Source organism: Drosophila ficusphila, unplaced genomic scaffold (assembly GCF_018152265.1).
Source record: "Drosophila ficusphila isolate 14025-0441.05 unplaced genomic scaffold, ASM1815226v1 contig_198, whole genome shotgun sequence".
Taxonomy (NCBI): Eukaryota; Metazoa; Arthropoda; class Insecta; order Diptera; family Drosophilidae; genus Drosophila; species Drosophila ficusphila.
Genome location: NW_025064092.1, coordinates 8,068,860 through 8,095,485, shown reverse-complemented (window position 1 = coordinate 8,095,485; position 26,626 = coordinate 8,068,860). Strand labels below are relative to the sequence as shown.

The following is a 26,626-nucleotide window of genomic DNA, read 5'->3' as shown; positions in this document are numbered from 1 at the left end:
AGGAATTTGCCCAATCAGCGGATGACAGGGCTTGTGACAGTCTGGCAGCTCTGGCGAAGGCAACTAAATTTAACAATTAAACCATTAATAATATTATTAATTTTGTATACTCTATTTTTATTGAGACTATTTGCCACAAAATTAAATACAAATTAAGATTAATAAGAAAGAGTTCGTCTTTTTGTAATACATTTTTTAAAAATTTGTAGATCTCCCATATGTATTTTGAATCACATACTCTTAAAAATTGCCAACAAAAATAATGTGCTGCAAGAAGGAGCAATATCTATAGAAGGGATCGTTGTTTTGTTAATACCTTCCGTAATTTTCTGCATCAAAAAATATTTAAAACAAGTATAAGCACCCGAATTATATAATTTCCGCTTAGCCAATCTTGACTGTACCCACCAAAGACGCAGTGGTATTTCCGACGCCTGGTCACACCGCACTCGCATTCCCGCCAAAAATCCTTTGCATACGGCGTGCAATATTCGCGATCCGAGTTTTGTTTGCATTTGTGTTTGCTTTCGAACGGATCGGAGCTGCTATATATCAAAAACTGCTAAGAAAAAGCGATCCAAATTATAAACAGAAGTGGAAACAATGGCCCACGATGGGGAACAGTTCATCAAGGACATTCAGCGCGAATATGTGGACTTCCTGGACGATGAGGAGGATCAGGGCATCTACGCGGGCCACGTAAAGGACATGATCGCAGAGAAGAGCAAGCGCCTGATCGTGAACGTCAACGATCTGAAGCGCAAGAACCCTCAACGAGCCATGGGACTGCTGAGCAGCGCGGCGGACGAGCAGTTGGCCTTTGGGCGCGCTCTCAAGGAGTACGCCTCCACAGTGGATCCTGGCTATGCCAAACTGCACGAGGACCTCTTCGTGGGCTTCGAGGGCTGCTTTGGCAACCGGCATGTGACGCCGCGCTCCCTCACCTCCATGTATCTGGGCAACATGGTCTGCGTGGAGGGCATTGTGACCAAGGTCTCCCTGATTCGTCCGAAAGTCGTGCGCAGCGTCCACTATTGTCCCAATACCCGCAAGGTGATGGAGCGCAAGTACACCGATCTCACGTCCTTCGAGGCGGTGCCCTCGGGTGCTGCGTATCCCACAAAGGACGAGGATGGCAACCTCCTGGAGACCGAGTACGGCTTGTCCGTCTACAAGGATCACCAGACGCTGACCATTCAGGAGATGCCGGAGAAGGCGCCGGCGGGCCAGCTGCCCCGCTCCGTGGACATTGTGTGCGACGATGACTTAGTGGACCGCTGCAAGCCCGGCGATCGAGTACAGATCGTGGGCAGCTACCGCTGTTTGCCGGGCAAACGCGGTGGCTACACCTCCGGCACCTTCCGCACGGTCTTGTTGGCCAACAACATATCGCTGCTGAGCAAGGACAGCAATCTGGACATCTCGCGCGAGGACATAATGCTGTGCAAGAAGCTGGCCAAGAACAACGACATCTTTGAGCTGCTCAGCAAGAGCTTGGCACCGTCCATTCACGGACACGCGTACGTCAAGCAGGCCATCCTCTGCCTGCTCCTCGGCGGCGTGGAGAAGGTCCTGCCGAACGGAACGCGTCTGCGTGGCGACATCAATGTCCTGCTCATCGGCGATCCCTCGGTGGCCAAGTCGCAGCTGCTGCGCTACGTTTTGAACACGGCTCCTCGGGCGATTCCCACCACGGGCAGGGGTTCCAGTGGCGTGGGTCTCACGGCGGCGGTGACAACGGACCAGGAGACGGGCGAGCGGCGTCTGGAGGCCGGCGCCATGGTCCTGGCGGATCGCGGCGTGGTCTGTATCGATGAGTTCGACAAGATGAGCGACATCGATCGCACGGCCATTCACGAGGTGATGGAACAGGGCAGGGTCACCATTTCCAAGGCGGGCATCCATGCCTCTCTAAACGCTCGCTGCTCCGTTTTGGCCGCCGCCAATCCGGTCTATGGAAGGGTGAGTGTCTTCAGGCTGATCCTTTATTAGGTTCCTCTTTAATAAATTGAACAATTAATTTCAGTACGATCAATACAAAACGCCCATGGAGAACATTGGGCTGCAGGATTCGCTGCTGTCGCGTTTCGATTTGCTCTTCGTCATGCTGGATGTGATTGATAGCGACGTGGATCAAATGATTTCGGACCATGTGGTGCGCATGCATCGCTATCGCAACCCCAAAGAAGCCGATGGCGAGCCACTTTCCATGGGCAGTTCCTATGCGGATTCGATGTCCTTTGTTTCCAGCACTGATGAGGTGCGTTTCCCACAACTTCTTTTAAAATGTATTGAATTTTAAAAGGCCCTTTTTACTTTTGCAGAAAAAGGACACGGAGATGTATGAGAAGTACGATGCCCTGCTGCATGGCAAGTCGCGCCAGCGCCACGAGAAGATCCTGTCCGTGGAGTTCATGCGCAAGTACATCCACATTGCCAAGTGCATGAAGCCCAAGTTGGGCGAGCAGGCTTGCGAGGCGATTGCCAACGAGTATTCCCGCCTGCGCTCGCAGGAGGCCGTCGAAACGGACGTGGCGCGCACTCAGCCGATAACGGCGCGTACCCTGGAGACCCTCATCCGTTTGTCCACGGCCCATGCCCGGGCACGCATGTCCAAGTCGGTGACCATCGAGGACGCCCATGCGGCCATTGAACTGGTGCAGTTTGCCTACTTCAAGAAGGTGCTGGAGAAGGATCGCGGCAGCAAGCGGCGCCGGAACAGCGGATCCGAGGAGGAGGACAACGAGAACGGCGAGGCGTCCAGCCAGCGATCGCCGTCGCGACGCAGCAAGCGCACTCGCACCGCTCCCGTGGCCGGCGACAGCGACGAGGAGGACATCAAGACACCGCAGCCAGATGCCGGCGACTTAACGCGCCGCGAGACGCGTCGTTCGCTGCCCGCTCGCTCCTCCTCGCAAGCGGTGACCTCCAGCGAGGAGCAGTCGGTGGCCGACACGCCCGCCTCCTCGGAGCCAGCCACCATCAGCGAGTCGCGGCTGGGCGAGTTCAAGAACAGCCTGCAGCGGCTGTTCCGCGAGGCACGCGAGCAGAGCCTGCCGCTGGCCAGGATCACCGCGGCCATCAACCAAGGCAGCCAGGAGCCGTTCACCAGCGGCGAAGTCGAGGCCGCCGTCAATCGGATGACCGAGGACAACCAGATCATGGTGGCCGACGACATTGTCATTCTCATCTAATCTCACATTCCACCAGATCACCATTTTTCATCTGCTCACTATTGTAACCCTCATGTATTTATTAAGTTTTATTTTTGTTTAAATTTATACGATAATAAACATTTTGGAATTCTCCTTGGAACTTACTCTGGTTCAATTTGGTCCTCCAAAACAAATAATGAGAGGCCTTTAAAGTATAAAACAATCTTTAAGGTAATGTATAGATTTCTTATATTTGACAGTCATATTTATAAACTATTTATTTTAAACGATACACAATGTTTCACAACAACTTTTAAAAGAAACAAAATGATGGTAGAAAGAACTGGCTTTGAATCACGTAGTTCATCCCATAATATTTTGGAATTGAGACGAGGTTGCGGTTTCATTAAAGGTTTTCCACATGCATGACCACCAAATCATAATCTTTGAAATACAAACTCTTAAGTTAATTTTAAAATTCAGTTAGACAAATTCGTATTATTTGAATAGGTTGAACCATTTTATAGCTTTCATATTTGAGACAGTTAAGGGGCGTGAGCATTGTTTTTAGGGAATCTTTGCAGTTGTAAACGTTTCGAATAGATTTGAAAATATGAAGTGGGCATCGCATCGATACATTTAATACTTGGCTTCTACTAACATCTTTCGGCATCGGCTTCTGCTTTCCGTTTTCTTTTTTGTTTGTTTGTTTGCGATTATGATACAATTAAACTAGACACAAATACAGCAACTAATCTCCGGATAAAACTTATGTACAATGATAAAAAGCACCTCCCCCCAAGGATTGCAAAAAAAAAGCCACAATCAACGCACGCAGGCACACAATCACAGGATAACAGACAGACAGGCGGGAATCCTTGGGCGGATATGGAGCAGCCAAAAGGAGAGGGATTGGCAGGGGACATGATTTAGCTAGTTGGCCGCAGCAAAGATCAGAGGTTCACAACGTTCTTGAGATCCGGCGGCAGCAGGCCCTTCATGCACTCAATTTGCGCCCGTATCTGCTGCTGGGTGCCATTGATGCCCTCCAGCTGCGTGGCCTTGTCGCCATAGAGATTCAGTTTATGCTTGAGCTTGAGTATCATGTCGATGATCTCCACCTCCTGTTTGTCGTGGGCCCAGTGCTCCAGATTCGCCTCGGACAGGGCCTGCAGCTGGAGGTCCTGCAGCGTTAGTTGCAGCTCGCGATGGCGCGCCTCGTACCATCCGCGGAAGTTGGGCGACCGGAAGAAGCGTCGGTACAGGCCCTTCCAGTCACCCTTCAGCGGCGACGTGAGCTGCGGTCCAGCTGCTTCCAGAGTGGCCAGAAAGTCGTCCAGCTTGAAGCTGCTGGCATTCGGCGCCGACTTAAACGGACTGATGTCCTTCTGCAGCGGCATCAGCGAGCCCATGTAGCGCTCGAGCGGTATCATAAAGCTCTGGGTTAGCTCCAGCAGATGGCGTCGTATCAGAGCGGTCTGCACGTGCTCCGGCCGTTTGGTCTTCATGCCCAGCAGCACCTTCTTTATCAGCGCCTTGTCCTTTTTCAGATACGGCTTGTATCTGCTGTGCAGTCCCGAGGACGAGGCATCTCCCGAACCGTTGTTGGAGCTTCCATTCAGTCCCGCGCCGGACTTAAGGGCTCTGCCAGCCAACTCCGTTGAGCTGGAGAACGAGGTAGCCGATGCAATGTTCCTGGCGTGTTTTTGGCCCATCAGCAGCTGCTGTTGCTGCTGCATGTTCTTCTGAAAAAGAGAGAGATGGAGATACGTTTACTTAAAGGGTCTTGGTAGCTACAGCATTATAGCATGCCCACCTGATTGTCCACCAGTCTGAGCATGTGCGGCCAATCCTTGAGCAGTTTGACGAAGAACGGATTGGTCACGCCCAAAATGCAGGCGGGAAGTGTGGTTTTGTTGGTGCACTCCTGCGTGAACTCACGGAACTCGCTGTCGTGTATGGTGAAGTAGGGTCGTGCCTCGGCACAGTACTCCAGCGGAGCAATCAGCGCCAGGAGGGTCTGCACCATGTGCGAGCAGTCGGCGGGTGAGGTGCCCACCACCACAATGGGCTCGGCGGTGATCACGAGCTCCCATAGCGTGTACAGTTGCTCCATGACAAAGTCCAGGGAGCGGAAGAGCTCGATTTCGTTGACGGAGGCGAGCACTTTGGCCGCCGGACAAACGGCCAAGGCAGGCGTCGATTCGCCCGAGCTTGGGTTACCATCGGCAGTGGATTTCCTACTGCTGGTGGTGCGGGGAATGCAGATCTGGTAGCTGCAATCGAGCAGGCGCAGCTGGAGGGGATTGCCCACTCGCAGGCCAGGCCACTGGCGGTTGATCTGATCGCTGGCCAGCCGCAGGACATCGGTGCCCTCCTCAAAGTAGCGCGGCGCCAACTGGGACAATATGTCGTAGTACAGATTGAAGAACGGCAGCCGTGTAATGATTATGAAGCTCTTCTGGAAGTAACCCCGCGGCAGATTCGCATCCCGCTTCTGCCGGAAGTAGACAAAGCCCCAGTAGTGTGAACTATCCTGCCGCAAGGCCGGGGAGCACTCCGCATTGTATCCTGGCAAGGATTCCCGCCGTGAAGTGCAGCGCAATCGCATGTGGAACTTGGTGTCGCCCATGCAGCCGGAGTTCGAGTCCGGAAAGGCCATGTAGCAGATGTTGCTCACCTCCTGGTCGCTGGGCATGAACTCGGGGGGATACACGTGCTCCAGCGCCTGGCCAAGATTCAAGTCGAAGGTGACCACGCAGAAGCAGTGCATCCATTGCGAGAAATTCAACCAGTCGGTGGTACTTGGCTGCGCATTCGAATTGCTGACATCCACATCCAAGTCTTCGTCGCGTTTCTTGTCCTTAACGTTGATGTCCTGCGATGGCGCCATGTCCTTGATCCTTGCATCCGCGCTCATTCTATATTTTGTTGATATTTACATAAAAAAATAACAAAAACCTTTGCCTGCGACATTGACAAGGGGAACCAGAGGTGGGCGATTACTGCTACCTGTTCACCGTGACCGTTATCATCACCAGTCACGAGATTTTACAATTGATTAACTTGTTGTTACCAATACAATACAAGCCGAACTGCGATTTCTACAATCCTATGTTTTTTTTGTGCAATTGTCCATCATTTCTAGCTGCTCATTATTTCTTCAGTTTTATATATGTTATCACCATTTGTCACAGCTTCGAAGACTTACTCATCTCTGTGTTTTGATTTAGCATATCAAAACTTTCACTTTTTGTTGTTATTTATTATGACTTTCCAAAGGCGTTGCCACTTAGGTGGAATAATTGTTGGGTAAAAGGAGCTTGACCATGGGTTAAATATAAAAGAACAGATACAAGAAACATCTCTACAATATTCTTTTTTAAGAGTAGCAATAAATTTTACCTGGAAATAAGCAAATATAAAAAAATCGACCTCGAAATCAATCAGATTCTAAGTGGAAAGGTTTCGTGCCTTGGAAGCTTAAAAAAATGGTACAATTTCAAATGTTGTCTGTACGAAAATACTAGCTTGTCTCATAAAATCTCCAAACCTGGCGATAGTTAGCTAAACTGGCATCACTGCTAGTGATGTGCAAGTGCGCCCAGCAACATAGAGTTTATTTTTGAAATCTTTGTCAAAACAAAACAAGCTTAGGTTGCATTTCTTGCAGTAAACACAACAACCATTTAAATATTTCGTTCTTCTATTTTTGTAATTCTAAATCAGTAATATTGGAGCTGTTTGTGAGAAAAGATTGGTTGTAATCGAATCAACGAAAGCCAAAGGCATTTCCCGCCAAATAAGCGGCGTTCATTGATAAAATTGCGAAATGCCAATTGCGGTTTTTAAATCCGTACGCGAAGTGAGCAGTGAAGATGCGGTGAGTACTGTGCCTATATACATTGATATTCAGATATATATAGCTCCTGGTCGTTAGGTGCATGTGGCGGAGAATCTGCTGAAGGAGAATGCGGGCAAGAAGTGGCGAACCAAAGCGCCGGGTGAAAAGTCGGCCTACGTAATTCTGGAATTCGAGGATCCCCAGCAGATTACCGGCATTGACATTGGCAACGAACATGCCGCCTTTATAGAGGTTCTGGTCAGTAGGACTGGATGTCAGGCGGACGACTTCAAGGAGCTTCTGCTATCTAGTTCGTTTATGACTCCCATCGAGAGCAAAAATTCGAGCAATCAAAATCGGGTTCGCTGTTTTAGTGGTCCTGCTTTGGTGGAAAGTGTACTGCCGGAGAAATGGAAGCTGCTTAAGATTGTCTGCACGCAGCCTTTCAATAGACATGTCCAATTTGGCCTTTCCTTTGTCAAAGTTCACGTGGTGGGTGCTCCGCCAGCTCCTGCGAAAGTCAAATCCCTGCTGCCCCAGGGAATGATGCAATTCGGGGCCTTTAAGCTACGCGAGGAATCCCCGGACTCGGAAACGGACAACCAGGTTAACAGGTTTCAGCGCTGGAAGAAGGAGACACATCAGCAAACGCCAGCCGTTTCCACAGCGGCTGCCATTCGGGATGCGGGCTCCTCAGCCTCAGCCTTGAGAAGATTAAGTGTTGGCAAGGTTTCAGGGCTGGCTGCATCGCCATTGCAGTCTCCAAAACCCTCACCTTCACCATCGCCAATTCCCAATTCTCTGCGTTCGGAATCTCCGCCTCCTTCAGATGCAAAACCTCTCGATCGCAATCGATCTTCCCTTCTATTTGGCGAGGACGATGACGACGAGGCTGCCGACGAGGGAAATGCCAAGAAGCAGCGTCTGAGTAAACATCTAGAGGCCGACAAGGATCGACGGCGATTAGAGCAGGAAAAGGAGAAGGAGCGCAAAAGAACAAGTCTAGCAGGCATTCCTTGGATAAATCTACCAGCAAAGAGGATACATCCTTCTCGAAAGAAGAGAAGTCATCCAAGGAGCACAGATCCTCCTCCAAAGAAGACAAATCAAAGATAAAAGAGGAAAAATCCTCACCAAGGGAGAGCAAATCAGCAAAAAAAGAGGAAAGGTCCCATTCAAAAGAGAATAAATCTGGCAGGAAGGAGGCAGAACGCCGTGAATCAAAACACAAAAATGTTTCGGGGGCCAAGGAGAGTCCACGTCAATCAACCCAAAAGCGACATTCATCGCCTACCGCAGGAGATTCTACGCGCGCCAAAAAGCAGAAGGTTGCGGATAAACCAATCCAATATCGTCCCTTTAATCAGCTGCTGAAAGGAGTGGTGCTGGTCATTAGTGGCATACAGGTAAGGATATTTAGCTATTTTAAGAATAAGTCGTACAACCTATTTTAATCATTTCAGAATCCCGATCGTGCAGATTTACGCTCGAAAGCAACCGCACTGGGTGCCAAGTATAAAGCTGATTGGGAGACGGGATGTACTCACCTCATGTAAGCTGGATATTCTTTTGGCAAACGTAGACTTGTTCTAACTCCAAATTTTTAATCCAAAATAGATGCGCCTTCAAGAATACTCCCAAATACAATCAAGTAAAAGGCAAGGGCAAGATTGTGACTCGCAGTTGGATTGAAAAATGTTATGATTTGAAGAGGTATCTTCCCTGGAGACGATATGCTATAGATACAAAGGATCTTGGGGAGCCAGAAAGCGATGAGGAGGTGTGCGATGAGGCCAATAAGCCAAGTTCCCGTCGTGAGTCCAGCGAGACGGATGTGGAAATGCTTCAGGACATCCAGGTGAAGAGCACCAATAATGCAGATATTAAAGTTGAAAAGAATGTGGATATAAACCAAAATGCTTCCTCGGGCATTGACACAGAGGATGAACTGGAGCGGGTCACTCAAGGTTAGTCAGCTATTTCCTCTACTCCCAATCCCCTCCTAAGTACATAATTCTAATATATCCTTCAGAAACCAAAAAGAAGACCAAACTTAAGACTCCGGTCAAGTCTGAATCTCGTGACGAGTTCGACGCTAGCACAGATGAAGAGGATTATCTGGTGCTAAAAAAAAAGCAGTAGGCTTCTACTGTTATTCATACCTTTTGTATACCTATCTATGTTTAAAATTAATTTTGGTTAGTCTTGGACTCTTGTAAGCCCTCTTTTGGGTTTTGTACTAAAATGTTTGGTAATATTTCATATTCAGTAGAACAACTCATATAATTTTTGTTAATTAATAATCAACAATCAAGAAAAATTCGTCGAATTTGGATTTTAATTTTGGTCATTTTTCTGTAAGGAGAATTTTGGATGTGTTGTTTAAGTTGCCGAAAAAATAAATCGAAGTAAAATAAAACTATTGAATGCTAATATGTAAATTTAAATTTTGTCCGATAGTCCATCTCTTGCATGAGCTTAAGGATAATTTTCTTACGCACTTTTTTATTTTTTAAGGATGGCCAGCCAATAAGTATACTGTAAAAATTGCGCGAATATTATTTATCCCAAAAAACTATGCTTTGAAATTTTAAATAAAACGGGGTTGACAACTGTAAAAACCGTTTGCAACCCCCCAAAACAGGTGGAAAAGCAACAGCTGTCTGTATTTGACAGCAGCGCTCTCCTGCGCTCTCTTCTTGCCGTTTTCCGTTAACGGTGAAAAACTCTCTCTTTGTACGACAGTCGTGTATTTGCTGTCGAGCAAGTAGAGAGCATCTTCCTTTGGTAGTTAAAAAATCAACGCCATTGTTTATTTATGGTAACTATCTATGGGTACCACTAGGAACCTTTCAATGGGCTTTACGAAAGCCTCCTGGTTTTCTCAAAGAACCTAACGACATTGTGTTCCTGAGTTTCCACTCCCACGTTGGAGCGAATAAAAGAGAAGAAGTGAAAATCCCTGGCAATTTGGAAAATCGATACGATTGAGCCATAATTAAAAGTATGCTGATAGCTTGCACTCCGCCCTTTTCTTTTTAGAGTGTGTCAGTTATTGGAAAATTAAGAAATTAAACGCTAAAGCATCCGGACATTGAAAGCACAGGTAAGCGGTCGTTCTGTACACGCAGAGAAAAAATATAAACCAAATCATTTTTAATTTCCATAGTAGTTTACACTTCAGGGAAATTAAAGTTTTTTAAAAGTCTTTACCATTAAATTACCTTTGGTAACTAAAAATAGTTCTTAATATTTTAATCAATTTCTGTAAAAGTTTTGAACATTTATTGAATAGCTATTTAACTATTTATGAGGTTTAAAGGTTAAATTGTTGAAAGAAGATTTTGAATCTATTATAAAGATCTAAACTAAAAAAAAAAATCATTAACAAGAGATTTGCATAATCTAAACAGATAATCCATTGGCTATATCTTTTCTCTGTGAAAAAAATAGTAGTACCACTTTTACGATGATTCCTACCCGCAGATTAAGACCAGAGAAGCAACTAACCAAAGGCCAACATGGGTAACGAGACCTCCCTGCCCATGGACATGTGCTCCAATTTCGATGCGGACGAGATCCGAAGACTGGGCAAACGGTTCCGAAAGTTGGATCTCGACAATTCGGGGGCCCTGAGCATAGATGAGTTTATGTCGCTGCCTGAGTTGCAGCAGAATCCGCTGGTTCAGCGAGTGATTGATATTTTCGATGCCGATGGCAACGGGGAGGTTGACTTCAAGGAGTTTATCCAAGGTGTATCGCAGTTTAGCGTACGCGGCGATAAACTGTCCAAGCTTCGATTCGCCTTCCGGATTTACGACATGGACAACGATGGATATATCTCGAATGGGGAACTCTTCCAGGTGCTCAAGATGATGGTCGGCAACAATCTGAAGGACACACAATTGCAGCAGATCGTGGACAAGACCATCTGCTTTGCGGACAAGGACGAGGATGGCAAGATCTCGTTCGACGAGTTCTGCTCGGTGGTGGGCAACACCGATATCCACAAGAAAATGGTCGTCGATGTTTAGGAGCCATATAGTATACATATATTGTAGGAATCCAAAATGATTGTGTGTGTACCTTCCCGTTCATACTTGTTCGTTCAGCTTTATAATAAATGGTCTGTCTGTAAGTCTGTGAGGGCGTTTGAGGCGTGCCAAAAACGAAGCAGTTTATTCGATTTATTGATAACTAAACTATCGCATGTTGTACACTTAGACCCAAGAACCTGATCGATCTCTCATCCTCAGAATGCAATGAATTGTGTCTTATACTCATACTTGAAACCACCGGCAACGGACCACTATGAACTCATCCCTCTTCAATGAAGCATACTTTCTAAAAACTTTCCCATACGATCACTTTCGAACATCCCTTCGCTCGTATAGGTGGCATAGGATTGCTCGCATCATCCTAAACTAGTTTGTACTATATCCTAACTCTACGTTCAATTCAAGCCTAACAATTAAGTCCATCTCTTGACTAAATGTTGTGTATAAGATATGTAAAAAAAAAACCAAAAACTACGACTACAATTAAACACTGTTTATCGAAAAGCTAAACTAAAAACCCCCAAAACGCATTTACCTACCTGCCTGAATGTCTTTTTTTTGTTTGGTTGGAAGTGGGTGAAAGTGGACTGGGTTCTTTAACCGGCGGGCAAATGTCCTCAAGTCCTTCGGTCCGCGAGTCCTTGGACAAGGCAAGCACGTGCGTGTCTCTCTGTTCGTCTCCCAAAGCTCCCGAAATTCCGAAATAACCACAAAAAAAAAACAAAAACCCTCACCAGAACATAAAAAGCCAACCTCCAGCCGAAGGCGCAACCGAAAACTTTTGGCCGTTGGCAACGATTAAATGTTTTGTAGGTCACCGATTTTCCAACTGCTCGTGTGTGTGTGTAACCTCATGTGAGGTGTTGATACACCCTCAAAAATCCATGAGTTCTTTTCTATATCTACCTATATCTTTACCTATGGTATGTCACTAAAGGTCCCTTTGAAAAAACCTCCTTTGGGTTGTTCCCTTATTTCGTATTTTGAAATCAATGAGCATTTTAAATATTTTATTAAGAGGCAACTTTTTTGTTTAAATTTTCAAAGTTTATGTGGTAAAAGTATCATTATTAGCCAATAATAAAATGTGTTGTTGTTAAAAAGTGTTACGTATACGCCTCATTGCACAAAACATATATTAAACAATAATTTGTGAATCATCATTAGGGAAGGTATTTATTTTCAAATCAGTTTTTCATTGATAGTGCGGCAAACTTTGTTTAACTGGTTTTTTTGGCTTTGATTTTCAAAGTCAAGAAATTTTTTTCCAAGTGGCCACAGGAAGCCAGCCAACTAGCTGTTGGGTCCGTGGAGAACTTGTACGGCAACAGAGCCTTGACCACGGAGTCACCTACTGGGCCACTGAGCTCCTGAGCTTGGGAGGTCCTGCGAAGGTCCTTTGTGTGCGGGAATGCGTGAGTGTGTGTGTGTGTGAGAGTGTGAGTGTGCCTGGTATCAATAAATTATTATATGCTGTCTGTCGCAAGCTGGTTCGTTAATCATTTTTGCCTGGGACCCGCTCCTCCCGCCATCGCCGACTTCCAAATAAAGGCATTTCCATTTTGAAAATTAGTAGGGTTAATGCCGAGGGTAACCCCCGCAGTCCCCTCTTAAGTCGAGGTCCCTTAATTTCGCTCCCACGACTGACCTTTTTCCTTTGGTATTAATTGGTTTGATTAATGTGCTCCAATTTTCGGATGGTACGTAACTGCGTCAGGCCCCAATAATCGGGCTTTTCGGGCGTCTATCATTTTTTTCATTTATTTTTTTTAAGGCGAACCCGGACTTATATTAATCGATGGGACCGATACAATTTGTATCTTCGATGGGTTCCGGACAGGTGATATTTATTCCGGGCTAGGCAAAAAGATTACCAAGTTAAGATAATAATATGCTATTTTATATCGAAATTATCATGCCAGTTATAATTCAATTTCTAAGTTGATTTTGCGCAATCCCTAATACGTTTTTGATGTCTTCTGGTATAATTAAGCCCCGAAACCCAAAGGATATATCTTGCTATTATTGATTCTTTCGGTCGCCCCAAAACCCCGAAAACGCTTCGTTTATTTTTGGAAGCATTTTTTGTGGGTTCAGCTTGCAAGGTGGTCTCAAACTTATTTCGCTCGAATGACTTTGTTCCGGAGCCAACTATTTAGTCAAAAGGCCTTTTATAAATGATGTAAAAAGAGTTTCCCCAAATTTTAATGGGCTGGCGGGCAATGGGTAAATAACTGGTTCCCCCAAACACAAATCAATATGCCCTCTAAACATGTACATTTCTATATAAACGTGCCTGTTTATGTGTAATGAAGTTTGGACAGGCAAGGGATATCGCATAACCTCAAAACGAAATTGTCAGCTTTTATTCCTTATTTTCGTTTGCCACCTGGAATCTCTGGGCTCAACACAGAGCCCATTGGCTCTGGCATTAGTTTTTCGATACCCACACCCACCTGGGGAAAAATAAAAGCTTTTTAGTTTATGTTGCTTGTTTCCGCGTTGTTTCTCTTTTTGTTTTTGTTTTTTTGTTTTTTTTTGTTCGGCTGTTGTGTTTTTGCAATAATAATCGCGGCATTAAGTCAAAAGCAGCCCTGCAAAAACAAATGCCAAATCAATGTCCATGTGTGTGCCTTCCATTGACAGTTGCGGTCAAAATGTTAGACGTATTTACAGGTTGTCATAGACCCAGTAAGAATGATTTTCTATTTAAAGATTTAGAACAAATGCGGAAATGAAATAAAAGAAATATTTGTCTTCACAAAATGTATTTTCTTTAACACACACTTACCTTTTTTGCCACTTTCAAATCGAATTAAAAACACACCTATTTTTTAAGTGCCCACTATTATTTACTGCATAGCACAACATTCGTGTAATTATATTTTGCATTACTCTGTGCTTATTGGCTGGCTCATTTATTTAATTAGCCATTTCTATAATTCCGACCCCAGCTGTGCGTGTGTGTGAGTGCGGCTGAGTGGCATGTGTGTGTATTGTGCGATAAAAGTTGACTCGTGCCAGTTTCGAGCTGTAACCGAAAACGCATACAAAACAAAAAGCGGCAAAAAAATAGAAGTGAATGCGAGAGAATGGGGGGACATACAATGTGAATGGGAATTACAAAAACAAGGCATCAACAACCACCGTTAGCGCCAAGCGTCGAGCGCCAGGAGCGTTCTTTCCTCTTTCTCTGCCCGCCGCCATTCGCCGTTTACTGTTTGCCGTTCGCCGTTCGCCCTTCCATCTGTTCCCGCCCACAGAACCATAAATTCACCATACCACGCGGCTGCCGCAACAGTGCACCGCCCCCTCTTGCACGCCCTTTGACCCACCAACGACCCACTGAACCACCGACCCACCAACCCACCAACCCACTGAACCTCCGAGCCACCAAGCCACCAATCCAGCAATCCACCATTAAAGGTGGCAGCAAACAAACGCCGGTGACGCAACGGAACTCTGGAGACCCCGATTCCGAACCCGAATCGGAATCCGAATCCGAATCCGAATCCGAGTCTCCGAGTCCCCGAGTTCGAGAGCCAGAGCGCGGAGTCGAAAACGGAAAACGGGAAAACGGAAAACACGAGCACCAACAACCAGGGACGGACCTGAACCTGACCCACTAACCCTTCGAATTAGCGGCAGCGATTCCAGGTTCCCAAGGGAACCCAAAAAGATATGCCTATATACATAGGAATACATAAACAGATAATACATTTTTAAGCTTTGTCATGGTAGAACAAAAACGCTTTTTCATGCATATGTAGGATACTAACTTCGATCTTCAAAAAGTAAGCCAGATTTCAGTAAATATGTTAATAAAACTTTAAAATTTCCTAATGTTAAGTTTATTATTCCTTCACTTCAGATAAGCACATATGATTCAAGATGCTTTTACACTCGTAATTAGCTTAGCAAGCAAATGTTTTAATAAAACATTACTTTTTATCCATGTCTCGATCGTAAGGTTTAAATATATTATAATTTTTAAGCTATTACACTCGCATATCGAGTTGAATCCTGGGTCTAACCGTGGTAAGGTCAATGTTAAGTGTTTTGTAGCTGCCTTCCCAGACTCTCGTAAACTGAAATGTGGCAGTAAAACTGACAAGTGCCGAGGCACTCTAATGAATTTAATGAATACTTACAGCTCAACCAGAGCATAAGAAAATGGGCAGTTGGGCTCTAATCTTCCATTCAGTTTGAGTTGATCCGACTGTAATTAGGTTAATATTCGTAATTTGCCGACTTAAATGTGTTGAATTAAGTGTATGTCTCAAAGAAAAAATCTTTATCTTAATCCCAATTAAGTTTGACTAATGGCTTCAAATGGAATACTATTACCAAACTCCTGTTAGTCCGCTCCTGTAGAAATCGGGCCTCTAACTTCGACTCCGATTTTAACACTGACTCCGTTTCTGTTTCCATTTTCAATTCCGAGTCGCGACTCCCGATTCCCGATTCAGTGGCCCTGGCGCTACATGCACTCAACGAAGTGTCTTTATACTTGTATGCTGTTTTTTTCGGGCACACAAGTAGCAAGTGTCGTCCAGGGGCGTCGTCGGGAGTCCTCTGCAAGGGGGTTAACTATGGCAAGTCAGGAATAACATATTTTCAGGCCAAAAGCATACCTTATAACCGTTTACCTAAATATTACGTATACGACACGTACACCCAGCTTTTTTTTGGTTTTGATCAGATAATGGCAAAACTTAATATTCAAAACGGTATTCTATTTAGTTTAATGGTTTAAAATTGTAAGGTGTCGTAAGTAAGATTGCGTTATTTTTTATTGATTGCCTTATTGCATCTAAACTTGATGTTTTGAAAGTTTAAATCTAAAAATAGCATACCTTCAGGGGTTCTCCCATCCTATCGGGCAATCCAAACTTTTTCGCACTCCCTCTCTTTAGAACGTTAGAGTTAACTGCTGCCGCCGCTGGGCGGACTAAACGACTTCCCGCCCACAAAAGCGACAGAGAGGGGTGGCCAGAGAGGGGTGGAGAAAGCGAGGAGAAAGGGAGAGAGCGACCGAACGACCGAACGACCGACCGACTTACCAACCGACAGCCGAAGAAGAAGCAGAAGCAGAAGCAGAGCAACGGGAATGCCGACGAACACTATATACACGGTGCCGAGCAACAAATTGAGTCAGTATCGCACAAACAACACTAACGGAAACATCAACGTGAAAGCGAGACGGACGCCCTCCGTCCCGTTATATGCTGTGTCTGTCTGTCTGTGTGTTGAGAGTTCTACGTCGCGCACTCCAAAAAAGAATAAAAGAAAAACTTTAACACTCACACACACACACCTACACACATATGCAGTAAGGTGGAAAAATCAAAAAATAAAAAAGGTGCTAGGACAACAAAAGTCAGCAAAAGAGAGAGACAGTGAGCGCAGCTTAGATCGCAAAGACAGAGTGAGCCAAAAAGAGACAGTAGCAGAGCTTAGGGCTCCAAAAACAGTGATCAAAAGGCAGACAGTTAGATCTTCAAAAATTTAAGGGAGTAACAGGAGTTTCGATTAAAAAATGTCAGTTAGGTCGGCGTTAGCCTCTTTGCACGACCTAAGTTTTCATCTGAATTTTAAATAAGTTATGTATTTAAAATTTAATTAAATTAAAAAATATTGTTCAAATAAAATAAAAAGGGTTAAACTCAGATCGTGCAAACAGACCCTAGTTAAAAGATATCAAGAGCAGGGAGACAGCCACAGAGAGCAGGATCGCAAATCAGCGGCTTAATCTCAGAAATAAATCGTTGCAAAGGGCAATGTTTTGAAGTTTCGCAAACGTATTCAATAAATCAGTAGTTGGAACTGGCAAAGTTTGCAACTCCCCTCGGCCAAAAAAAGCAGGACCAGAATAGACAGGCACAGATGCATAAAAAAAAACCGTAAAATAGCTAAAATTCGACAAGCTGCGGAGTTGAATGCTCTTCGTTCGTCGTCGTCGTGGGTGTCGTACACATATACAAAAACATATATAGATGCAAGCCCCCTTGCCATCTATATATAAACAATATATATATTTTTTTCTTGTTATTCTATAGTTAATATATAGTTAAAACAAATTTAAGAAAAAAAGAAACAAGTGCAAGTAAAAGGTGCCCAATGTGGCCAATGGAAATGCCAAAGAAAATGCAGCAACAACAAATTCGACAGCAAACGCGAATTCTACGGCGACAACAACAGCAGCAGCAGCAGCAACAACAACAACAACAGTTGCAATTTCCCAATACATAAGTCCACCGAATTTCCGTCTTTGTCGCGCGCGTTTACACACAACAGGCACACACACACACGCAGGGACACATGCATGTGCATAAATGGCAATATGGACGAACAGCAGCTGCATTTGCGTTGTATACCAGCACAGTGACACGCGCGTGCCAAATATTGCCGATTTTATCACACGAACAACAACAACAACAGCAACAACAACAACACCAGCGGGACCAGCTATTAAGTAAAGGAGCCACTACAACAACAAGAAGAACAACCATAGGAACAACAACAACAACGAAAGCAACGAAAATTGCTGGAAGGCGTCGCAAAATATCAAAGTGGGTACCATTACTAATACTACGAAAAACAACAAAGATAGCATACTTACTAACACACACAATATAACACACAAAAAGTCTGAATTTTCACACCCACACACACACTCTGAAAAACTTGGCATACCAACACGAACGACAATAACTGTAACCAAAGTGCAGGCCGCGGCAGAAGAGGACAAAAGGGCAGGCCAGGAGCGAAAAACCGGAGCAGGAAGGATCAAGAAAGGGAGTGCTAAATGAGTTATGCGTGCACATTCCTCAACTTACAGCTGCAGTTGGCCACTTATCCACACACACTCACACACACACACGCACTGGAAGAAAAGTCCTGCTAAAACATAGAATATTTACAAACTTAAGGCATTCTCAAAGGGGAAAAACAAAGGAATAAAAAGTTCAAGAAGTTTTAAAGTTCATTAAAAGTTTAGAGCTTATATGAAACACTGAAGTTGTATTAGGATAACTTTCAGATTGAATCCAGGGCTAATGCAATTTGTCATGTCAAGCAACTCCAACAAAACTAATTAGGAAATTAACGAGTTCTGCATTTAAGAATAAAGTTTTCAAAAAGTTGAGTTGAGTCGAGTTGATAAGAAAAGAAAAGTACTCCGCTTGCTTTTATGAAATTTATATTTATATTATATAATATTATTTACCATTTATCTGAATATTATAAGCCCTATGTCTCTAGCAGCAATACACCTTGTTATATTATTAAATCAAATGGCTTCTATCCAAAGTAACTTAATCTCAAAAATTACATGAAGTTCGTGAAGCTCCTTTTCCCAACCACCAAAAGACTTTTTAAATCTTAAAACTCGAAAACAGTACCAAAATTAACCAAAATTAACTTTAAAGGGCCCGCAATCTCATAAATAAATCAAAATTTCTGGTTGCTATGTTGAAAACTCCAAAAATTGTCTAGGACGAATTCCAGTAAAAGTTTTGTTCATAAAATTAGGGCAACTTCGCATTCCGGCAGGGGCCCAAATAGATTTTCGGACCACTTCAACCCCACAAGAGCGTTCATGGCAACTGTCTAATAAGTTTTTCGGAATGGCAGAAACGGGATTCAAGTGCGGAATACTTGACATTTTTGCTCTCCGTGCAGTATATGCAGATTAGGCCAAGTTGGCTGAGTAACCGCAAGCCGCAAGCCGCAAAACCGCAGCCGAACAAGAACGGGAGCTTTCGAGTGCTGTGCAATCAAAGAAAGGACCCCAAGGAAGCCGGCAGGACCTCCGCTGCCGAAGAAAAGGCGCTCCACACCAACGATGACACGTTTGGCGGTGCAGAACGAACAGTATGTAACGCTGGCTGGCTTGCGGTCATGCAAATGCATAAGGATAAGTCCTCGAAAAGCGAAATATGAGATTGCCAACCCACTGAAACAATGACCCCATCTCCATCTCCATCTCCATCTCCGTCGCTTTTTAGCTCGCTTTTCCCGCTCTCCCACCCCCCTTTGACGCACATGGAAAATTCATGAAGAGCCAAATTGGGTTTGTGGTCGAACCCAAAAACATAACTAAAAATAAATTATTGAGTATACTGCCGCAACTTTAAGACCATTCGGGGGGTTCGAACTTTAAACTGAACTTTATGCTGAACTTTTAAAACGGAAATTGAAAGCATAGTGAATGGGACAATTACTGGAATTGGGTCAGTAATTGAATGCAAGCTTAGTTTGGGGTATTGTAAAAGCATTTTAGGAAGGGAATAAAAATCATTTAATAGCTCTTTTAGTTTGTAAAGCAATCGGATTTATCTAACCTTTAAAGTAACATTAAAGAGAACGCAAGAGATTTTAATACAACATAAAAAATCATTAAATTAATGTAAGATGTATATAATAACTGACATAAAAATAGTGCCCCGTTTTAAATGAACAAAAATTGTCTAACCTAATAAAACATAGCTAAATTAATTCCTGTAAAGAATACACTTTTTCCTAAAAAATAAGCCCCGAATACTTTGTTCTAAGAAAATTTTCCCTCGCCCTACCCTAAGCCAATTTGTTAATAGCTGATTTATTGTCTAGAAAGGCACTAAAACGAAAAGTTCCTCGCATCGAAATCATTGTTAATTACCCATCGCTAAGCAATACACACGAAAACCCCAACTAAACATTCCTTATTTTTATTGTAAATAACAAAGATCATAAACCCCGTGTACAATACATATACCGTAGGTCTGCTACTATTGTAAATAGAATGTCAATTGTGTTTATTTCCCAACCTATTATCCAAAAATACATCAAATAAACTTTTTGCAAAGAAAACACAAACATTTTTACACATTTTCCCCAGAAATTTCGTTTTTGTTTGGTTTTGCATTTGCTTATTGTTTTTTTTTGTTTTAAATTTTTCTTTTTGCAACTCTTTTCGTCTGGATGTCGCCGCTTTCGCTTTCGTTTTCGTTTTCTATACGATACGATCCCAGATATATCTTAATGCACTTGTGTGTTTTTGGGAGCGATCGTGTTGAATGTGAAATATGTCTGCGATGTAGGAATTCGCCATAAATAGACCCGAGATCCCGATGCCAATCCCTGTTCCCTCTTCTCAGTTCCCAGAAATGTCTCTACACAGGAACTCCCATATCTGTCCCCCTGGGAATCTTAAGTAGTCTCTTGTTTAGCTAATGGAAAATTGCATTCCTCCTTTCCCCGGCCCCCAAGGGAAATCGAACCTTGATTTATATCGTTAATCTTTTGAATTTTAAAAGTCGTCACCCAGCCGGTTTCGCTGATAGCTTCTCCCCAAAGTCCCCTGTCGAATGGTTAATGACCAGAAAAGCGAGCAAAGTGAGCGTAATTAATGGAAACTGTAATCAATCATGCGCTCCAATTAACCGACCCATCCCGTCCAATATTCTTGATATTCTTGTCGGATGTGGGACTGCAGAGGTGAATGTATATATCACCCTCCCTTCGCCGACTGCTGAATGAATGCTAATGGCGGTGGGATGTGGGATGTGGAGGCCCCCTTTTCCACTCCGCTTCGTAATGACACGGAGCGGTCTGGTGTACATTTCAAAACTCATTACGATTCACTCACTCGACGTCAGCGAGGCGTCCTAATGTGTATATATGGTATGTCTGTGATCATAGCCGACGAGTCATCATCTCTGATTTCTTAATTTTTTTTTTCGCATTCAATAAGCTCTATATTTTCATATTTTTCTTTGGTTTTTCATGAGGTACTTGACCTTTTCCAAGGGATTCAGAAAGTCAATTATTGGTATGCGGCACGCTTTTATGGGCAATTTTTCTTTAGAATTGAGGTTCCTTTGATTAGTGATATTGTGCTATTTTAAAATTAATAACTTCAATAGATTTCTTTCTTGGCAAGACCTACTTTTCTTAGCTATTCATTGACTTAGCGCCGTCAATAAATGCCAGCGACAAACGCAAATTAGATTTTTATTCGACAGTTTCCTGCCGCAATAACTGATAGTTGTAATAAATTGGTTTTTCCGGTTTTCGGAAAATTTATCGACAAAACATCCATAAATATTGGCATTAATTTTGGTTGTACATTGATAAAATGGAAAAGGACAGTAGAAAAAAAGAACACATCGTTATCTCGTTATCGATAATTAATTCAGCAAAAACCACTTGAGTCTACTTCAGTCTCTTTCACTTCAGCACTCGAACTCATGAATATCGAGAACTTTGTTTGGAGGGCTACTTTTTGGGGACTCTCTAACAAATCCCAACCGAAAATTCAATGCCCGTTCAAGATTGCTATTCATAAAAATCGCCGGAGAACGTTTGCGTCTTTTATTCATATCGATAATTGTTTGAACAATTTCGGTGAATACCAAAAATGAATTCATCGATTGCCTGCGGCCGTTTCCTTTTTCGCTTTTGCGTTTCTCTTTTTTTATTCGCTTCATTTACTTTTGGGTCCTGGGGGCGTTGGCCAAAAGGGGGAGTGGCAGCGGAGAGGAGCCCAGAGGACCCGCATAACCTTTCACCTCGATTGGGCGGGATGTTTGCGGGTGGAGGTGGACTGCGGGTGAGTATTTCACATTTGCTGATTTTTGACGCGTCCATTTACTGTTGATTGATTTTGCTTATACACTGGCCAACAAACCGCTTTAAATATTAAATTCTTGATTTAAGCCTGCGTTTCAAAATAATATAATATCAGCTGTGAAAAAACCCCCTTACAAATTATTTTAAATGTAATTACTCCTCAAAAAATATCAGAGCATTAAAATTTGATAATTATATTTTGAAGTTGCTGAAAAATTACAAATTATAAAAAGAAAAATTTCCAGCTTATATAAAAAACACAGGACAATCCTTATATGTCTGCATCTAAATATATACATTCGCATTAAATGCTTTTATTTAAAAAAGCTTCTTATATATCAATAAGTTTTAATCAAGCTTTGTTTTACATTTTTTTATTGTGTGCTTTTATAGTACTTAATATATATATCTGCTTGTATGGGTTGCGGTTGCATCTACTTAAAAATACATTTATTTCTGCGGCTTACAATAAGCGAGGAGACATGGAAATTGATCAAATATTTATACAGTTTGCATAGTTAATTTACATAAGTCCATCAGCGGTCCCCCTGTCCGTCTGTCCGTGTATGTGTGTGTGTGTGTGTGTGTTAGTGTGTGAATGATTTCCACGAGTGTTTTGTGGGTTTTAGTGTGTTTGTTAACCGCACCAACCACCAGTCACCACCCACCAGCCACCACCCACTACCCAACTTTCCATAACCTTGCCCGCTGTGTGTGTCTAGCCTTGTCCTGTCTCATCAATGTCAAAGCAATGAACCCGAATATCCATATTGCCAACGCTTCGCTTATTCAATTTCCCCGTCTGTCTATCCAACTGGGGCGGCTTTCCCCGATTTTCCCCCAGATTTTCCCCGTGGCTAATACCCTTTTCAAAAGCCTGGCAGCTCAACGAGGGGCTGACGAGGGGATGGCTTAGGGTATTAACAGCTTCGACTTGGCGCAATGGAAAGCAGCGTTTTTGTTGTTGCCCCAACAATGTTAATGTGTCTATATAAGCATGTACACAAAGGCATACAGTTGCGGACAGGATAATAGCAGTGCAAATTAACCTTTGTCATGTGTCCACACGTTCAGCGTATATCGCTTAAATGGCTGGCAAAACAATTGAGCACTTTGGTTTGATAATTCACTTTATTTCGCAGTTTTGTAGAACGGAAAATGGAAGTGGAAAGTAAATGTGATTTTACATTGAGATTTCAGAATATGGTCATTTAACTACAGTATTGATTAAAAGCGGGGAAATTACATAGCTCAAACTCTTAGAATTGAAAACCGTGAAGTATTAGTTCATTCATTAAACTAATGTTACTTAAAAAAATCTAGCCAATAAAAATATTATAGTTCCGTCCGTCTTGTCTGCGCTACCTTAACAATTTCCCCAGGGCTGTTGCCGTGCATATGCTAAGTATATACGCACTCAATTAGAAAGGAAAATGTGGAAAATGGTAGAATCGTTTATGACTCAGCATAGTGCGTACCGCCCCCCAGACCTCGGGCCTCGGACCGCCCGCCCGCATTTGGCCATTAAAAATGTTCAGGCATGTGTAATTGTTTTACACACACGAGATGGCCAAGATATTGAGCTGAAGTCCCCGGGGGGCGGGGAGGCGGGGTGTGCGTTTGATGTCTATGTGGTATGCATATAAGTACAAGTATATATATATATATATATATGTGAGTGTGGATGTGGGTATATCGGTGGCATCTATCTTGACAGGTGCCGACAACTTTCGGATAGCAATGTCAATTCTTGTCAAAACAATTTCTTTGCTTTCGGTTCGCTTGGAGTTACGCAAAGGTCCCCCGACTTGACTTTATATACCATACTCCACTCTATATATAGCTGTAAACCTGACACACGATTGTAAGTAGGGTTCTTCGTTGATGGCTTCATTAACTTCGCCTGGCTTGCTTGTTCGCTTTTTTTTTTTTCTCTGTGTTTTCGTTTTGTATGTTTGTGTACATCCGCCGACTGGCTGTCCATCATCTATTGTGAGTTTGCCTGTTCTTTGGACACTTTGTGATGGACTTTTTGCCCGGAGGCAGGATAAGTCAGACCCATATCGAAAGTGTCAGGACTGGCAACTGCTTTTTCGGTCCCCCCGACAAGTAGATTGTGCTGTCAGGTTGAAAGCGGAGGAGCTCGAGGCAAGTGTTTCAATCAATTCAAGTTTTGGACAAAGTCTAGGACTCACTGTAGCCAAAGTGGCTTAACATCCTCTTTGTCCTTTTTAGCAGGGTGGCCAGCTCATAAACTGTGGAGGTCACCTTTTCGTATCCCACTCATGATTTCCCCAAGTCCATTTGCCTCAGCTGCCATCTATTCAATTAGATTTGCCTAACTTTTTATAGTTTATTGTCTCACTTTGTTGGGCTAGTTAAGCTTTATCGGCGATGACAACTTAGTTGAAAATTGTTGTGCCATGAAGCACTTCAGAACTTTCTGAAGTAATAACTTGTTAGAATGATTGAGGCTATTATCTTTAATTAAAGATAAAGGTTACCGTTGCTATCTAATTTAATATATATTTGCTTTAGCAAAGTAAATTGCATTTTACATTTCCTTGCTCTCAGTAATAGTTACATAAAAATCCCCTTCAAGCTTTTAGCTCGGCTTTGCAACTGAAACCGAAACCTTAGACCATGTTTAAACTGTCAAAAGTCAAACTTAAAAGCCAAACAGAGATTAGAAGCCAGTTCAGAGACGGTAAGTGCACAGATTCCCAGAGAAAGCTATCAGGGTCAGGTCTTGTAATCCCAGGGTTTCCGTGCAATTAGAGGGTGACCCCTCAACTTTGGCCAGCTTGTGGCATCCTTTCTTTTTTCCATATTTTCCACTCGTTTTTCGTTCCTCGAAAATACAAAAAAAATAAAAAAAGTACCAGCAGAGCAGAGCTTTTGACGAATGCAACGAGGTCGTTGTTGTTGAGGTGAGTTTTTTTTTTTTGGGGAGGAGGAACGATGTGGAAATTCTGGGGGCATAATGTTTTGTGTGGCACAGGATAAAACAGGGCCAAGTTAACGATTTTCTTGCTTTTTTTTTGTGTGCTGTGCGAATGAAATTTATGTAGAGGGTCCTGCTCCTGTTCCGGCACAAAAAGCCAAAGGACTCGCCATTCACCATTCGCCACTGGGCACTCGGGCACTCTGCCTCTGATTTTGAGTTGTGCAATAAATTTTTATCTGTACATGCGAACGTCGGTAACTGGTAACTGATTGCCAGGACCTGGACGTGAATGCGGCGGATTGAAGGGTTTCCAACGCCCGTTGGCCATTAAACAACGCTGTCAGTTCTCAATGGCCACAGCCTGAAAACCAGAAAACCTGAAGCGGCCATTACACAATAGAAATTTCCCGTCTGTGTGGGTCCAACTTATTTGTATTGCTTTTGGGCTCCAGTGCTGTCGGTTGGTTCTGTCCTCTGGGTCCCAAGAAAGAGGTTAACCGAGAACAAAGTATAGCCAGAGGAAAAACTGGTGGTGTAAAATGCTTAAGAAGACAGAAAAAGGAGCACTCCGTTGCAGGGAGCTAATTCTGTTTTCGTTTAAAACGCAGTTGGTTTACTAACGTTGAATACAGAATTTGATTTTAATTAACTGGGATATACCAAATAAATCTTCAGTAAAATCAATATTCATTTTATTTTTTGTTAGGCATCCTTTTTGAAAACCTAATTGTTTGAATAGATGTGCGGGGAAAAGCTCAATCTAAAGTGTCAGCACTTTGCGGATGCAACCCACTATCTATCTATACAGTGTTAATATGGCCAACAATTGGCACTTTATTATAGAATAACAAGCGTTTCCACTTCGTCAAAGGCTCGGGGGAAGTAGCAATTGATGAAATAAAACCCGAAGCGACAGCACTACTTGATTGTAGTTCGAGGTCCTGTGCTCCTGTGCTTCGGTCCTCTTGGCTTTATTGTTATTGGCCAAGCTGCGTTGCGGGCCATGTTTTAGCGCTGAGTGCCGCATGACATCTGGGTCACCTGGGGCTCCCCGACCTGCATACATACACACACATACATATACCAATACAAACATATACCATATACATATATGTATACCTGTTTAACTTATTCCATGCCCATTCGGAGCTGAGGTTCCTGAGGTCCTTTGACCATCGACGAGGACATTCACACGCCGACATCTCCTTATTCCGTGTCCTTTTGCCGCACCTCCCATCGGTGCATGCTGAATAGAAGAATCCAGGGGCGGGGGGGGGGATACAGTCCGTCCCCAGGTTGTAAGGCGATTGATGGCTTAATGCCCCATGTTGTTGCGGGCATAACAACAAGGGGACGCCCACCTTGGATTACCGTGATTTGTTGTGCTAAGCAATCGAATTTGATTGGCCATTGAACAGTGGAAAAGTAAATTATCAATTTAAGTAGGTAAGCTTATGCTGGACATTGAATATTAGGGGATAAAGGAGAGTTATTGATTCATATTTATATAAGGCGGCTTTGGCTGGTTACGTGATTACTAACAATATGTTGTATGCCTCTGGAGTTGAATGTATACATATAAATAATAAGATATAGAAAATAAAAATATCCATTGAAACTACGAGCTAATATAACTTTTTTGTTTAACATGAATTAAAAGCTTTTTTGCTTTAGTTAATAATGAATGTCATTAATCTCATAAGCTGGTGAAATCAGCATACAGTTTGCAAAGTATTTACGAGGCGATTATCGCCCGGCAATCCAAATGAATTACACAGCTGAGCCGCACTGTACGTGCCCCTGCTCGATAAAGCAATCATTTTAATGGTGCGATTAAAATTTCATCCATTCTACTCATCGACCGAAATCGAATTAAAGCGCGCCGCATCGAAAGACAAGATGTTTATCAATTATTCGAGATTCATCTATGAATGAGTTTTTCTGCTGACTCAGCCGAATTGGTTTTCCCCTCACTTTTTTTTTGTGTCTCGTTTGTTTGGACCAAAGT

At 43.3% G+C, this 26,626-nt stretch overlaps 5 protein-coding genes across 20 annotated transcripts in view; 4 read left to right on the top strand and 1 right to left on the bottom strand.

Annotated features, from left to right (window-relative positions):
- The first annotated feature begins 443 nt into the window (after positions 1 to 443).
- Positions 444 to 3,315, top strand: LOC108095342 (DNA replication licensing factor Mcm3). Its single transcript, XM_017196423.2, has 3 exons — positions 444 to 1,962; positions 2,027 to 2,260; positions 2,325 to 3,315. Exons 1-3 carry the CDS (start codon positions 604 to 606, stop codon positions 3,192 to 3,194), a joined length of 2,463 nt encoding a protein of 820 aa, XP_017051912.1. The 5' UTR covers positions 444 to 603; the 3' UTR covers positions 3,195 to 3,315.
- A 65-nt stretch (positions 3,316 to 3,380) lies between these two features.
- On the bottom strand, positions 3,381 to 6,410 carry LOC108095343 (protein DENND6B). Its single transcript, XM_017196424.2, has 2 exons — positions 4,972 to 6,410; positions 3,381 to 4,900 (listed from the first exon to the last, which is right to left on the bottom strand). Exons 1-2 carry the CDS (start codon positions 6,073 to 6,075, stop codon positions 4,109 to 4,111), a joined length of 1,896 nt encoding a protein of 631 aa, XP_017051913.1. The 5' UTR covers positions 6,076 to 6,410; the 3' UTR covers positions 3,381 to 4,108.
- A 338-nt stretch (positions 6,411 to 6,748) lies between these two features.
- On the top strand, positions 6,749 to 9,319 carry LOC108095384 (DNA repair protein XRCC1). Its single transcript, XM_017196463.2, is given in 6 exon segments — positions 6,749 to 7,038; positions 7,096 to 7,984; positions 7,987 to 8,405; positions 8,463 to 8,551; positions 8,617 to 8,966; positions 9,032 to 9,319. Coding segments are annotated over 6 exon segments (1,908 nt in total). The 5' UTR covers positions 6,749 to 6,987; the 3' UTR covers positions 9,142 to 9,319.
- Positions 9,320 to 9,728: 409 nt separating this feature from the next.
- LOC108095388 (calcineurin subunit B type 1) lies at positions 9,729 to 11,599 on the top strand. 2 transcript variants are annotated; one of them, XM_017196467.2, is made up of 3 exons: positions 9,729 to 9,820; positions 10,042 to 10,105; positions 10,486 to 11,599. In XM_017196467.2, exon 3 carries the CDS (start codon positions 10,521 to 10,523, stop codon positions 11,031 to 11,033), a length of 513 nt encoding a protein of 170 aa, XP_017051956.1. In that variant the 5' UTR covers positions 9,729 to 9,820; positions 10,042 to 10,105; positions 10,486 to 10,520; the 3' UTR covers positions 11,034 to 11,599. The 2 variants fall into 2 exon arrangements, with proteins under 2 accessions (XP_017051956.1, XP_017051957.1); XM_017196468.2 differs by lacking the exon at positions 9,729 to 9,820 and having other exon boundaries at positions 9,861 to 10,105.
- A 4,626-nt stretch (positions 11,600 to 16,225) lies between these two features.
- LOC108095295 (small conductance calcium-activated potassium channel protein) overlaps positions 16,226 to 26,626 on the top strand; it is a 59,040-nt gene continuing 48,639 nt past the window's right edge. For 14 of the 15 annotated variants that reach the window (XR_001771642.1, XM_017196350.1, XM_017196349.1 and 11 more), the window contains exons 1-2: positions 16,226 to 16,394; positions 17,117 to 17,629. The gene's annotated coding sequence lies outside the window, so the exon portion shown is untranslated. The remainder of the gene's footprint in view (positions 16,395 to 17,116; positions 17,630 to 26,626) is intronic. The other variant, XM_017196337.2, reaches the window with a different exon arrangement.

Coding starts and splice junctions, on each gene's coding strand:
- LOC108095342 (XM_017196423.2), top strand. CDS start 604: ATGGCCCACGATGGGGAACAGTTCATCAAGGACATTCAGCGCGAATAT. Junction 1,963..2,026: donor CCAATCCGGTCTATGGAAGG/GTGAGTGTCTTC, acceptor AATTAATTTCAG/TACGATCAATACAAAACGCC. Junction 2,261..2,324: donor TTGTTTCCAGCACTGATGAG/GTGCGTTTCCCA, acceptor TTACTTTTGCAG/AAAAAGGACACGGAGATGTA.
- LOC108095343 (XM_017196424.2), bottom strand. CDS start 6,075: ATGAGCGCGGATGCAAGGATCAAGGACATGGCGCCATCGCAGGACATC. Junction 4,901..4,971: donor TCAGACTGGTGGACAATCAG/GTGGGCATGCTA, acceptor TCTCTTTTTCAG/AAGAACATGCAGCAGCAACA.
- LOC108095388 (XM_017196467.2), top strand. CDS start 10,521: ATGGGTAACGAGACCTCCCTGCCCATGGACATGTGCTCCAATTTCGAT.